At 40.7% G+C, this 15,102-nt stretch overlaps 4 protein-coding genes across 4 annotated transcripts; 1 reads left to right on the top strand and 3 right to left on the bottom strand.

Annotated features, from left to right (window-relative positions):
• Positions 1-3,735: 3,735 nt before the first annotated feature.
• Positions 3,736-4,206, bottom strand: EAE98_006713 (uncharacterized protein; the record flags this gene model as incomplete). The annotated part of the gene is made up of 1 exon (XM_038954336.1): positions 3,736-4,206. One exon carries the CDS (start codon positions 4,204-4,206, stop codon positions 3,736-3,738), a length of 471 nt encoding a protein of 156 aa, XP_038809581.1.
• A 5,277-nt stretch (positions 4,207-9,483) lies between these two features.
• On the top strand, positions 9,484-11,116 carry EAE98_006712 (uncharacterized protein; the record flags this gene model as incomplete). The annotated part of the gene is made up of 4 exons (XM_038954335.1): positions 9,484-9,831; positions 9,911-10,717; positions 10,769-10,888; positions 10,954-11,116. 4 exons carry the CDS (start codon positions 9,484-9,486, stop codon positions 11,059-11,061), a joined length of 1,383 nt encoding a protein of 460 aa, XP_038809580.1. The 3' UTR covers positions 11,062-11,116.
• Positions 11,117-11,869: 753 nt separating this feature from the next.
• EAE98_006711 (uncharacterized protein) lies at positions 11,870-12,584 on the bottom strand (the record flags this gene model as incomplete). The annotated part of the gene is made up of 2 exons (XM_038954334.1): positions 11,870-12,381; positions 12,434-12,584. The coding sequence occupies 2 exons, from the start codon at positions 12,582-12,584 to the stop codon at positions 11,870-11,872; spliced, it is 663 nt and encodes a 220-aa protein (XP_038809579.1).
• Positions 12,585-13,271: 687 nt separating this feature from the next.
• EAE98_006710 (uncharacterized protein) lies at positions 13,272-14,620 on the bottom strand (the record flags this gene model as incomplete). The annotated part of the gene is made up of 3 exons (XM_038954333.1): positions 13,272-14,375; positions 14,454-14,564; positions 14,618-14,620. The coding sequence occupies 3 exons, from the start codon at positions 14,618-14,620 to the stop codon at positions 13,272-13,274; spliced, it is 1,218 nt and encodes a 405-aa protein (XP_038809578.1).
• Between the last annotated feature and the right edge of the window lie 482 nt (positions 14,621-15,102).

Genomic DNA, 15,102 nt, shown 5'->3' with positions numbered 1-15,102 from the left:
ATTCTGTTTTATTTTTTAAAAGTAGTTTAATAAAGATTCTAATATAACTAATATTTCCTTTTATTTATTATACTTAAAAACTATAAAGAGTAAACTAAATTCGTACAAATTTGAAAACTTTGCAATATACAAATTTAAATATAGTCTCCATTCATCTCTAATACTACTCCTGAAATTCTTTCCACAAATATTATTCTTTATACTATTTATACTACAAATTAATAATTTATATAATAATATTACTATTTATTTAGATTTCTATAAAATCTGTATTCTCCGGATTTAGCTATTATCCCCAAAGTACAGAATCTACTTTGTATAAAAGTATTTCGGGAATTGAAAAAATTATTTTAAATAGTAAGGTTTGATATTGTTTATATTAAATAGATTTATTATATAATATATACAAATATATAATAGATATAAATAGAATTAATAAAAATCAAATTATTTTGAAAAAAAAATAATTAAAATTAGAGATTTCTTTTTAATATATAATTCGAAAAAGATAATTTGGAAAATATAATATTCTAGTTCTTTTATACAAACTATATGTAAACTTAATCTAATTCAATCTTATTTATCTTTTCGAAAAATATTTCTTTTTATTTCATTTAATCTAGCTATTCTATAATTGAGTTATTTAATTATTAATTAATATTGAATTGATTTAAAAAGGTAAAATTAGAATGATATAGTATTATATTGTCTGCCCTCTTCATACAATAAGGGTATATCTATACTATATATATATTCTACTCTACATATACACTTCGTGTGGCGGTGAGGGGCTAGCACATGATCTGATTCACGTGTTCCAACATTATCAAAGTGGATTAAATCTGGGAAGACGGCATCGACGACTACGACAACCTGTCAAGTGGAAAATCTATGGATATAGGTAAGAAGCAGTCTTACCTAGTCACTTTACCTGGAGAAGAGTAACTTAGTGCACGGGTCTTTCCCAGCGTTACGAGAATTTGTTTGCTTTATATTTACTTTTTATTGGATTTTCTATATTTTTCTCTCGTTGTACACTTCATCTTCGTGAATCAACTCACCTAAATCAAATCAACTCTTCGATTCAACCCAGAAATAAGAATATTAGCGATATGTCAAGCCCTGTACAACGTCTTTAGCTCCCCAACGCGCTCCACCGAGCAGCGAGCTCAGGCAACAATATCAAGATCCCCCTTACCCTCTTGACTGTACTCAATACCAGATAGCAAAGAGTAAGAACTGAAGAACTAATAATTACAAGCTGTAAGTATAAATTTTGGATTTAATACTTATAATCTATAAGGTATATTAATTACTTAAACAATAATATCAAAATCCCTTTTACCTGGTCGATTATATTTAATATCAAATGGTGAAAAATAAGAGTTAAAGGATTAATAATTATGAGCTGTAAGTATAAACTCTAGATCCAGTACTTACAACCCATAAGGCACATTAACTGCTCAGGCAACGATATCAAGATCCCCCTCGCCCTCTCGGCCATACTCAATACCAAATGATAAAGAGTAAGAGCTAAGAAACCAGTAATTGTAAGCTATAAGTATAAATTCTGAATTTAATACTTATAATTTATAAGGTATATTGATTACTTAGATAATAATATCAAGATTCTTTTTATCCTCTTAACTATATTCCCCTGTAGTAGTAGAGTTAATACCTATATATAAATAAAATGTCAGTATAAATTCCTGTATAAATATTTGATATATATATTATTGAATTCAAGCTTTTTTCATTCCTGACGAAATACATTCTTTATTATCGATGAATATTTTCCAGTTCAAAATAAGTATTGTTTATTATTGATATTTTAATAATAGAAAAAAAGAAAATAAAGGCTCTTCAGATAAAGGACCTTAGGAAAGGTGGACGGGAGGGGAGCGAGTGTAGAAGCTAGGAGGAGGAAGGGAGTGAGCGGGGGAGCTAAGAGGAGAAGGGGAGCGAGTGGGGAGCTAAATGATAGGCGGAGGATATTAGCCGAAAGTCTAAAGGGGAGAAGGTTTCCGTATTTTGCTATTTATTTTTAATTTGTTTTTTAAGTAGAAGCTTTATTATTGTACTATATAGTATAGAATGTATTGTTTAAATCAGAATACATATTAAATTTAATCTATATAGTTATAATTAATAATCGATTATTAATCGAGTTTAATACAAATAAACTTTTTCATTTCCAAATAATCTTAGACTAAAACTTTCGAAAATCAAAAAATTTCGAAAATTTCTTTAAGTTCTTTTGAAAGTAAAAATTTCTAATTATATATATATATAAAAGTTAATTATATTAATACTTTATGAGGCATTTTTTCAATATAATATTAATTATTGAAATTTTTAATATAATTGATGAAATTATTTATTCGTCAATTACGGATTCTGCTACTACAGGGTTCAATATCAAACAGCGAAGAGTAAAAGCTGAGGGACTAATAGTTATAAGCTGCAAGTATAAACTCTGGATTCGATACTTGATGTAGATACTAAAGAAGAACAGCCGCAATGCGCATATAGAGATACTCCTTAGTTCGTGTTTCAAGACGAGTGGCTTATAACCATTACGCCAGCATCCTAGCCGAAGCGCAGTCCTCAGTCCCTGTAGTAGCAGAGTTAATATTTTTGTATGAATAAAATGTTAGTATAAATTTCTACATAAATATTTAATATATATATTATTGAATTCAAACTTTTTTTGTTATTAATGAAATAAATACTTTATTATTGATGAATGTTTTTAGTTCCAAATGGTAATTGTTTATTATTGAATTTTAATAAATATAAAGAAAATAAGGGGCTCCCGGGCCTCTCTCCACCCCTCTTGCAAACTCTCCTTGGTACGAAAGTATGGTATGCATGTGCTGCCCGAAGGCATCTGCGACGAATGGCAAAACGGCGAACCACACCGAACAACCAGCCCTTGGTTCGACGGAGAAGAAGAGAGGGAGGATGGACAGTACACCTTGAGGGTGATAAACGATGTCCCGCACCACAATCGTACAACTCGCGCAACTGCAATAAGCCCCCTGCGACAAGCGTACGACATTCCAATCAATATCTCTGATGATGACGAGGATGACAATGAGGAAGAGGAGAATGAGCCGCTTGCTACACCTATAAGAAAGCGAAAAGCGACAAGGAAGGCGGAGGAGACAGTGGTGGTAATGAAAGAGCCTAGGTCTCCGGAAACAAAGAGACAAAGGAAATGATAGGAACGGACTTGAGGGCAAGCCGTTTTTCAAAGAGGGAGGGTGATGTGACGATCTTGCCTCAGACCTAGATTAGTTATTCAATTGCCCTACCCAATAGATCTAATCTCGCTTTGCTTTTGGTCCCCTCCTGATCCCCTTCAAATTTATAAAAGCCTTTTATAGATTTATTCTTTATATAATAGTTTATTATTCTCTGATTATAATGCTTGATTCTTTTCTATTATGCATTGAATTTGTTGTTGTTACAATGTGTTGCGGCTAAATCTTATCGATATTTAAAAAAACTTGACTATACCGATGTGGGATACATCACATCTCTGCAGTAGTACCATACGGGATTGGATACTAAGTATATGCCTTCCAGGTAGTTCAGGGCGTCTTCGGAAGTTCGGAAATCTTTGCGTAGCATCTTGGGCTTTAGATGCCTCAGTGCCTCACCAGTAGTCCATCAAAAGATTGCTCTTACTTGCAAATCTTCACCCGGATAACGGTCTGCATTATCCAAGAGTTAACCTTCAACAAGCAATGTCCATACTTCGAATGAGGGGTTAACTCCGTCATCCAAGGTTTCCGGGTCTTTCACCCTAGCACTCAACCTAGTTTTGCTAGCTAGGGAGGCTACGGAGCCATCACGTATCTCAACAGAAGGAAAAATTCCTGCAGGATTTTCGGAGGCGTCTCTTTGCTGTAGATGTGGTTCCGATGGGTTCGACTCCGTGGCTCGTCCAACTGTCACTCGTGTGCGATGGCGGCTTCTGCTGCGCGTTCTTGGTTCCAGCATTTCCCGAATACTATTCATCATAATGTCTTGTCTAGATAGACCGGGAGGTGGGGAAGCAAGAGGGTCGGGTTGATTGGATTCCATCTCTTCGTCTTCGGTATTTGGAGTGCTACAAGATTCTTGTTGTAATTGCTGGTTTGGGCCCAGGTTTTCGTCAAGAGTTTGGCCTCGTCGTGGTTGAATTCTACGAGGGGGCATCCTATGCCAGGAAAGACGGAAAGGTCTTTGCTTTTTTGATATGGGGGCCTTTCGCTTTCTTGTTCAATGACCTCGAGGGTATAACTTGAGCGTAGTGTCTGCTTCGTTCAGGGACTCGAAAGTATAACGCGTTCAGGGACTCAAAAAGAGTATATAACGTAGACCGATATTATATACTTCGCAGGTAGTTCAGTGACTCAAATGAGTATAACTACCTATAGATAGATATTTTGACCTTCTCAGAGAGATATTCTGTTCTTCACAGGGGTGCTAAGAGTTTGTTATAATGTGACAACAAAAGGTTCAAGGCATAATAGAAAAGAATCAATTATTATAACTAAAGAATAACAAACTACAATATAAAGAATGAATCTATAAGAAACTTTTATAGATTTAAAGGGGATTAGGAGTGGATCAAAAGCGAAGCGAGATTGGACCTATCGGGGCGCCAATTCGAGAAAAGTCTGCCATTTTTGAACCCACTTGAGAACCCTCTACAACTCCCGGGGTCCTACTAATCGAAAATCTCACCCCCTGGAGAACCCTGGATAATGCTACACCTACGGAGCCTCTAATCAGACGAAAGACCATATATGTGCAATGAAGATCCAAGAAATTGATGAGATGCAAGATGACACCCCCACTAATCCTGTCCAATCAGAAGTGTATCCAATCTCCGACTCCGACTCATGCGAATCGGGAAAAGACTAATCCTTGGGAAAGTCTCCCACCAAGGATTTCAATATACGAAGAATATTGATCTGAGGAGCCTTATGGGAGGTGACAGCTTTGCTGTCACCTGATACCTACGAACTCATGGCTTCCAAATCCGTTGCTACGCTCTGACGGATACTGGCGCTAGCACCTACCTTCTTATCAACGCTCGGTTTGCACGACAAATCTCCAAGCGCACGAGCACCCCTTTACTTACCTTGGACCGCCATATCGACATTCAAGGTTATGACGGACGGCCAGGGGCCTCTGTCACCCAAGCTATACGTCTAACTTTACGACTAGACGGTAGAACCTTTCTCCAAGCACCCTTCTTATTGATTGTTATGAAGAGAGATTTGATCTTAGGCAACGGATGGCTTAAATCTCACGATATTATTCCCCGATCCTACAACCATACACTCATATAGCCTGCCAATCTGCCAGCCATACCCAATTTCTCAGGTGGATTCAACATCCCCCGCAACTCTCTGAACAAGCTCGAAACCTTCGGCCATGAGGAACACCAAGCGAACGTCAATCGAAGAAGTCAGTTCTTCGATGTCAACTCCCTGGACCTCTCTATTATACCACAAGCAAAGTTCACTAGTCGACACAATTGGAATATTAAATACAACCTTAGGAAGATGGAAAGACTGGTCGAGCAATATAAGAATCAAAAGATTATGGTCCCCTCCGAGGGCACCAAAAATGACATCTTGGTCCCCTCCGCAGGTACCAAGACTGCTATTCTCAATCACATTCTTACCAATTCTGACCCGTTCGAATCTCCACTGCACAGCTCAATGAACATTGCTGCTAATCACGGCTGAAGCCTTCAAGCTTTATACTCATCGTCACGACAATACGGTTTTTGGCACTAGAATACATGAAGTCGACAACATACTTAAAGATCACATAGGAAACATGGAACCTGCCGAATTCGAAGAGCTCAGTTCTCGGGTCCCCGCTGCCTACCATGACTGGCTTAATGTCTTCTTCAAAACTATGTCTAATGAGTTACCAAAACATACTTGTTAGGACCACCGCATTGAAATACCAAAAGATACAATCTTAAAAACGAGGCCAATCTACAATATGTCGACTGAAGAAATCTTAGTCGTCAAGGAATATATTATGGATAACTTAAAAAAAAGGTTTCATAAAAGCTAGTTCCTCCCCATTCGCAGCGCCAGTCCTATTCGTGGCTAAGCCTGATGGAGGGCTACGATTCTGTATAGATTACCGACGTCTCAATGCTATCAGGAGGGCCTGCGGCATACGGATATTGCGCATGGAAGCTTCTTACTTTGTGGGGTGCATACATCACATCTCTGCAGTAGTACTATACGGGATGGTTGTCATAGCCTACCCACCTTAACTTGTAAGGGACCTCTTTTCGAACGATTTTCGAGGCTAATATGTCTTGAACCTCGAATTCGGCGTCTGCGGCGACTACAATTGGAGGTGGAGGGGGGCGACCTTTTGGCCAGGCACAGGATTGTCTGGTGCTTTTCGGAGTTTATCTGGAGAAAAGACTTCGTGCACTTTTATGCTGTCTGGCAGATCAAGACGATAAGAGTGACCTTCTTTGGAAAGAATGGCGTAGGGACCAGCCATCTGCAGATCGAGCTTCCGGCTAGGTCTTTCAGTGGCAAAGTTTTTGTAGTAACGAAGACTTTGTCGCCAACCTCGAAATTGACGGCTCGTCTGTGCTTGTCGGTATCCCTTTTCTTTTTGTCTTGGGACTTGCGGATAATCTCTTTAGCTACCTCCCAGGCTTTTTGTATCCTAGATGCAAAAGCTTGCGCTTCTTCTTGAGAAAGTTTCTCTTGAACAGTAGAAGCCGCGAGGAACCTATCCCAATCAAAAGAAGTGACCGGTCCGTACCCATTTTGAAGCTCGAAGGGGGACATTCCCAGACTTTCATGCGGAAGGGTGAGTTGTGTATAATCCATGATACACAAGAGTTCTGACCAGTTGTCCTGGTAGTAATTGACGTAAGGACGTAGGCGCTAGTCTAGATACTGATCCATAATCTCTGTTTGGCCATCTGTTTGAAGGGTGGTATGCTGTGGAAAGTTTCAACTTGACTCCTAAGATTCGGGTGAATTCTTTCCAAAAGAGAGATATGAATTGGGGGCCTCTATCGGAGGTTATGGTTTTTGGAGCACCTTTCCATCGATAGATGTTGTTTAAATATATCATTGCCATATCTCTGGCGTTGGTAGTCTTATAGCACGGTATAGAGATGGACTGTTTCGATAGTCTGTCTACTACCACAAAAACATTTTCGTAACCAAATTCGTCAATAGGAAATGTTTTGAAATCCATGGATACATCTGCCCAGGGCCTTGAGGGTATAGGTAATGGCTGTAGGAATCCTGGCATCTTATCCCGGGGAGTATGGAAGTTGTGACAAGTGGTACATTTGTCGACATACTGGTCAATGAATTTTGACATACCCTTGCAAAAATATCTTTTCCGCAGGATCAGCTTGGTCTTGGTTCTTCCAGGGTGTGCTGAGGAGATTTGAGTGTGGGCTTCTTCTATGAGACTGGTACGCAGATGGTCTATATCAGGGACAACAAGGCGATCTTGTGTAAAACGAGACCGTTTCTTATAGAGTATCCTTTCTTCAAGCGGGTTGCCAAATTACGTTCTGCCTATCAGAGCTACCCGTATTATCGCTGTTGTCATTACCCTGTTTCAATATACATTTTGAAAAAGGGTATTTTAGTAGTGATCATGAAGTCGTAGATGTGTTTCGTTAATCTTGGAGGTGCTACGAGTCTTGGCATCGAGTGGCGATTCGAGGAATCGGGAACGTTTGCCGAAAAATTAACATCAAAGTGATAAATAACACGATGACAGATAGAGAGATGAAATTGCAATGGTGGAGACTAGTATGTGTGTTAGGGAAGTTGTGATTATTGGAATATGTTGAAGATCGGAGATTCGCCACGAATTGAGAATCCTCGCAAATGAGAAGCTCCAAAGGTTTAGAAGTACTGTAGATTCAGGCCACTGGACATCCCAAAGGCTGTAGACATAGAAGTGGTGTAGATTTAGAAGTGCTGCAGATGCAGGAGCTTTGTAGGTTTATGAGTGTTCGAATTCAGGGGTCTCGCAAACTCGAAGAGCAGCAGATTCAAAGCGCCACGAATATAGAAGCGATGTACATTCAAAGGGTCGCGGGTTCAAAAACGCCGTAGATTCGAAAGGCGGTAGATCCAAAGGATTGCGGATGCAAAAGCGTCGCAGATTCAGGAGTATCGCGCAGTCTGAAGCGTCGCGGATGTGGAAATGCAGGGAATTCACAGGGCTGCGGATGTAAAGGAGCTACAAGCTCAAAGAGAGGTGGATCCAAGAGAGTTGCGGAGCCAGGAATGTCGCAGATTCAGAGGGCCACAAATTAAGAGATGTTGCTGGTTTGTAGGGCTGCAGGTACAGATATGCTGTATATTCGAAGAGCCAGGGATTCAAAAGGTCGTAAATATAGGAGCGCCGCGTATTCAAGGGCGTTGCGTATTCAAATAATTGCGGATGAGAATGCGACGCAGGTTTGGTAGCCTTGTAGAATCCGGTGCGAAGGGTCGCGAAGAAGGAAGATGATTTCCAGAGCCTTCTGGTGGCATGAGTACTGGTAGAAAGGGTTTGTCAATAGTTTGGCCTCTTGACATATCACCAGCCATGATTGCCAACCTCTTCATATCTTCATCTAATTGAGATCTCATTTTTCGACATTTTGCGCGAGAGTATCTTTCTCTTTGAAGAAAGTGGTTGTTGCTTGATGGTAAAGCTCCACCTCTTTGAAAAGAACCGAGTATGATGTATAAATAGTTGCCGGATCTTTAAATCTGCCATTTATTATCTTCATATCTGCGATGTTCTTCTTTAATATAGATCTGATAGCATGAAGAGGTACATTATCAGTGGTAAAGAAGGAGAGGTCAGTGGGGGATTCATTTGAAGCTATATGATGAGTCTGTTCAAGTGAAATTGAATGTACAGATGAAATATGTCTGTAACGGTGATACATTGACCATCTTGGTTATATGAGAATGCATTTTGTATGGATGTATATACTTCCTTCACTTGTACCACGAGCCATCATTGGTCCAGAAAATTTGATGTTCATTGTGAACTAAATTGATCAGCTCAAATAACACTTCCCACTCAGCAATCGGCGAGTATCCTTTAAAGGTGATCAATATACTTATGGATTTATTTGAGCTCAAGACGCAGCTCTTACCTCAAAACTGTTAGAACATAGCTGCTACAAGTATCACTTGCACTTAAAATTCTTATCATGAATGATATCAGTCTGAAGAGATTCTCGCCTTTTTTCTAAGGAAAAAACTCAAAGCACGTTTTGAATCTTGAAATCAACTTTTTTGGTCGATGGTACTGAGATTTTTCAAGTCGCAAAGCTCATCTTTGTGGTTTGGTGGAAAAACTAAGCGAGATAATCGTAAACAAAATATATCCTCAAAATTGTTAATTTCTGAATTTCAATACCTGCATCCATCTCCAATACCCAACACTCAGCCTTCCTTTCCAATCATGATTTCAAACAAAAGAAGGTATCTTCTTCAAGAAGATGCTGGTAATGATGATTGCGATGGTAGTGGTAATGGTAGGCAGACCGGCTTCGATGCCAAGAATGGTACGCTTCACAATAAGCGCTCCCGTACCAAGCTTTCGAGCAACGGTAGCGATTATCAGTCTTCCAACGAGGATAGGTATTCGCGGGATCGCGCAATTCGTGCCGCCGCGCATTGGCGTACCGTTGGTGCAGGTGCGATGTTTGGTAGTGGGGACCTCGGTGGCCGCAAGGTTCTTCCAAGAATTCACCAAGTGGCGACGCACAACATGGGGGTTTCCGTCCATGGTTGGAAGTTTCAAGCTGGGGTAAGCAAGTTCTCATCATTTAAACGCCACAATTTCTATATCCTGTACAGGAATGTTGGCTAACTTCATCAATTTGTAGTATTGGATCCCATTCTTCGGTATCGCTCTCCACCATCCGCTAGCGTTCCGGTTGACTTTTGGTACTACGATGCCACCACAATACATCGTCGAGTTACAAAGGGCAAATTCGGTATTGGAATCAAGGTATCACTTCTCAATATCAAAGAGAGATGTTGATAGAGGTAGTCAGAGCACGGATGTAGTCTTTGTGCACTTGTCGGTAAAGAGTGAACTCCTTCGAGACTGTCGAGAAGGGTACATTCTTGCCGACTTGGCATCAATGATGGAATTTCTGGACGATTACCAGTCGTATCTGGGCGGCTGGACCAACCGCAACGTGTACCCGGATACCATCGACGTCATGTTTAGGGCATGGCTGGTAAAGCATCCTGAGCTGCCCCACGCTCAGAATCACGTCATCTCGGTACCCAACCACCTCCACAGCAGCCCTGGTAGTACGAATGCCGATGGTAGATCCTTTCGCTCTTTTCCTGGATCCATACCTCCTACCGGACCCAGGTACTCAGCTGGTATGACACCTTCCACCGCATACAAGCCGGTACCTGGTAAAATGGACCCCCCCAAATCCCCGCGTCCTTGGGTAAATCGGACCATAGTTTCTGGATCGGTAGCCCCAATCCTTTCTTCTGCGGGCTCGGCTTCTCCGCCGGCAATCATGGTAGCATCTGCAAGCTCCAATGATGCAACAATCTCCCTTGGCACCGGGCGGATTGCAGGCTCGGTCACTCCTGGTACAACAGCTCTTTCTTCGTCGGGTATTGTGGAGCCTCTGCGCGGGGAAACCACGAAGGCTTTCAAAATTGCGGTAAGTACAAGACTTTGTCCCAACTTTCTACTTAATACTGATGTTCCACAGACTGGTCGTCGCATGCGAGAGCTGTACGATGATAAGTACACCAGGGAAGAGTTGGTTGCGGAGATTAGTAAGGATAGTGGTATTTTTGCAGCGGACTCACCTGCTGCATTGTCTTTGACAGTAAGCACTTCTTTCATTTGTCACTTTGTATACTAAGCCTCAATGACTAATCTTTTTTAACACAGATCCGCCGGTATCTACGAGAAAGATATGATGGTAAAGGTAGTAATGAGGAGATCTTGGCAGCTCTGGCTGAGGATTTTCTAGTGTTTCCGAAGGAGTTGGGGTATTGAGATGGGTAAAGTTGCTGGTAATCATGAGACGCTAGATCTGATTTAGCGTTGGAACCAGAATCCGTTGGCAGATGGACTTTAGAAATTAGTTAGTGGCTGTAATTCAAGGTCATTAAATACTCTATGAAGAAGAAAGAATTTTTTTGGTGAAATTAAGACATTTTCTTGTACTTTGACCTTTGAGAATCCCTTTTCTTTTCTGGTTCAGAGCTCAGCCTTATTAGATGAGAAGTTGATATCCAAAGACAATATCTCTGCGCGCATTAAATTTCCTGTCCCAGAGGACAATTTCTTGATCCTTTTTTTCGCTATTGTTCCAAGATACCCCCCATTTAGGGTCCATAGCAATCAAATCACCTCAGCTTTTGACTCGCCTTCATGATGCTAATGCCGGAATTATAACTAGGTTTTGTTCCACGGAGTGTCAAAAGGACATCGATCGTTCATTGGATTCTCCACTGGTATGTGTCACAATATGTTGAAGAAAGAATTCTCCAAATATGTTATAAAACCGTATATCCTGGCAGATTTTGCAAGCATTGATCTCAATATTAATCTCTTGAGTTCGCTCACATTTTTTGTAATACATATATTATATTAGGTAGTTGTGACTGTTGGACATAGAACCCGTGCCATTAACAACATGCAATGAAATACTTTGGCCATCCAATATTCAAAGAAACGTAACAGCTGCAATCACGGCCTCCAATCCTACAAGTCCAAGTAGAACCCTATCTCCACTTCTCACTCCAGCTGCCCCACCAGTACTTTATAAAAGACCAGTGGTAGTTGGTGTGGAGTTCAAAGTCTACGCTGAAGTACTTCTTGAGGTAGTCGAAGTGGAAGTCGAGGTAGAGCTTCCACTTGAAGCCCCCGTAGTATTTATGGCTTTGTCTCCAAATGAAACATCGAATGAATTTCCCATCAATACTGTCAACTTTGCCCTCTTAACTACATCTGCGGCGTTGAAGTTTCCTCGAGTTTTTCCCGCCACTCGAAGGGAAGCTAGACTCATGTTCATCCCTGTGGTGTTGAATAATAATTGTGTATATCTATGAGTAGTTGGCGCTACATCTGGAGGGTTTGGTTGTAGATATGTGGCAAATGCAGATGTGTTCTTTACGTTGATCAGTTCGTAGATCTTTTGACCTCCGATATTCGTCGTGGTATTTGATGATGTGAGATCGGCTTGCATCCAGTGGAGGAATTGGGAAGTATCACTCCCAATTGTTGCGGGTGGAATATCGGGATCTACCATCATTACTGCGTAGGTACCACTCATTTTTGTGGTTGTACCAAGAATAGGAGCACTGGCTGTGTCTGAGTATTTATTAGCATGCCGTCGCGATGCAACTTAGAGAAAGAATCCTACCAGCTCGTAACATTTGGATTCCATTTGTTGCAAGCTTCGAGCCATATGCAACAGTAAGATCGTTAGTTGAAGATGGTTCAAACCCAGACGGCGTGGAAGCTGATGCCCCGCCGGCGAGCGCAACAGTGAGTACGGAAATTACACAGAACATGTTGCAGGTGATTCTACGTGTCAGGTTGAGTTCAAAATAAAGTTAAATGGATGCTTATCAAGATTTTCCTCCGAGTGACTGAGTTCATATAAATGAATGGAAAGGATAGACTGTTCTTGGAAGTATCACATTGTCACATCACCGCCAAATCATACACTTCAAACTGCCAAGGATTCGAGATGACGACTCAATTGTAAAACAACACACCAAGATCGTTCCAAAACACCATGCGTAACAAGCCAATATTGATCAGAAATCTCAGCATTTCAGAGGACAGATCAGAATTATCTGAAACTACTTCCAATAGTCCCATAAACAATCAGATTGAGCCTCCGAGACATCGAGGGGTGACATGCGAAAAATCATGACATGGAATGATTCAAATACGTGCAGATACGAAAGTTTCTTTGGATTTCCAGAATAGAAGCTTTCCGTATGGAATTATATTAAAATCAATAACATTCATCAAGGGGGCAGCAAATGTCTGACCCCGATGTCATAGCGCTATGTTGCTGGCAACTCCTAGCGGCGTTGGTGTATTATCGGACGGGTTTCGTCACGTGTCATGACATTAATGATCATCTCAAGAGCAATTCTAGTCGGTGCCCTCACATTGTTGTTGTAAAACACGGGGTCAAAAATACATCGCGAAATAAGAAGATTCAACTGTTGTAGATTACTAAAGTTTTAAGGATCTTCAAGGTAGATGGTGATCCTGGGAGCTGGAAGACTTCCCTCAGCCTTCTCCTCAAGCTGATAGGCTTCTTTGAATATTTCGTTGAGAAATTCCAAGCTTTGCTTTCTACCCAGCTCAGTACAGAGCAAATTATCTTCGGTAAATCTGACAGATCTACCCGGGTATATCAATATTTCCCGGATTTGACAAAAACGTGCATCTCCCCAGCAAGAAAAAGATAGTGTTCCGTGCCGGTCGTTGTTGAAAGAATCGATGTCCCCGGCGCTCAAACGTGCCTCACGAATCACTATAGTCTGCATGTATCGAAAGTGATAAAGCTCATAGCCACAAATTGGTAGAGACCAAAGGATCGCATTATTGTAGACGCTAGAGGTAAGTATCGAGAGCTCATCTATTCTTGGATGATAATATATACCAAAACTTGGTAGAAAGGTATTCTCCGGATGAAAACGGTTCGTGAGATACCTGGATTTATACTTTCCTAGAGTTTGGACAGCCGGAGTGGCTTGATAGTTCTTTTGAAAGATGTAATGTCGCTTGACTTCTGCCCGACTCTCTCTATTAATCAAAAGTTGAATTGGGTTTGATGTTATGACACGATTCTTGCTAAAATCAACAGCTCCTTCTATCGTTCTGGGGTACTCATCAACCACAATCGTTCTTCCGACAAAAGACATCTGCCATATCTTGACTCTGAGCTCCGCAGGAAGTTTTGAGAACAAGGTAAATCTTTTTAGCGGGAGACTGCCTTTATGATTTCGCATTTGAACATGTCGATATAGTCTCCTGTTTTTCTCTGAAGCTGGTACCATTCTCGAGATCGCATTGTCCATGGCTTGAACGCTGAGTCCCATCCGAGGATGCGCAGGTGGTGTAATCTTGTTAAAGCAAGTCGACTTCTTTGATATCATGAGATTGTCATTGGTGGGATCCAACGGGAAGAAGATTTTATCGTCAATCTTCAGATTCGAAAATAACTCTATCAACAATTGATATTCTTGGTCCAACATTTGCGCCGCACTACTTTCCACAAAGTCCAAAGTCTGTGTTGTATGAAATTGGAATGTTACCACAAGTCTAGTCTTCGATTTGTGCTGTGCAGATATTGTTAGTTTTGAAAATCATGAGACCTAAGACGATTGAATTTGAGCAAAGCTTTAGAGGCATCTTACTGTGATGGAAGCACCAATTCCAAGCAATGAGCTCATCTCTGAGGATTTCACATCAGGAGCGCCATCAGTGGCGGCTGAAATTCTGAAGACACTCGAAAGATTTATTTTCTCCTACACAAAAACTTGGTTAAAGGTAATCATCGACAGAGCTAGGAAAGACTTACCATTTTTTTGTTCAAGAAAAGGCGTGGACTCTTTGCTCCGCTGTCGCTGTGAGAGAAAGACAATGGATTTACGATCTTAAAAGTTAAAACTTCTAAGTTATATTCTATAACATTAGATAAGTCAAAAACAAGGGACCGTATCCAAAAATATTACGGGCTGCGCTTGGAAGTTGGATTTTTAACCATATCAAATTATCATTAGCTTCACGAACTGGAGAGTGAGGTCCCCGTATTCCGTAGCCTTGTTGAGAACATCAACAATGCTACCTCAATCACGCTGGATCGTGGTGGTCGATTTGAATTTCAAAAATTCACTATATGAAGTATTCTCCCAAGCCCGAGCGAGAATGGGAAGACTTTTTAATTCGTACTGCAGATCTTCTTCTTGGACATACACATTACGGATCTTCTTCCTCAACATCCGAATTGTGTCTCTTCTTTCTGGAAATGGGCATTGCGAATCTTCTTCTTCGAATTTTGTATTG

This window comes from Botrytis deweyae (genome assembly GCF_014898535.1).
Source record: "Botrytis deweyae strain B1 chromosome Unknown BDEW_014, whole genome shotgun sequence".
NCBI classification, from domain to species: domain Eukaryota; kingdom Fungi; phylum Ascomycota; class Leotiomycetes; order Helotiales; family Sclerotiniaceae; genus Botrytis; species Botrytis deweyae.
Note: the sequence above shows the minus strand (reverse complement) of the source record. Positions and strands in the feature narration are given on the sequence as shown.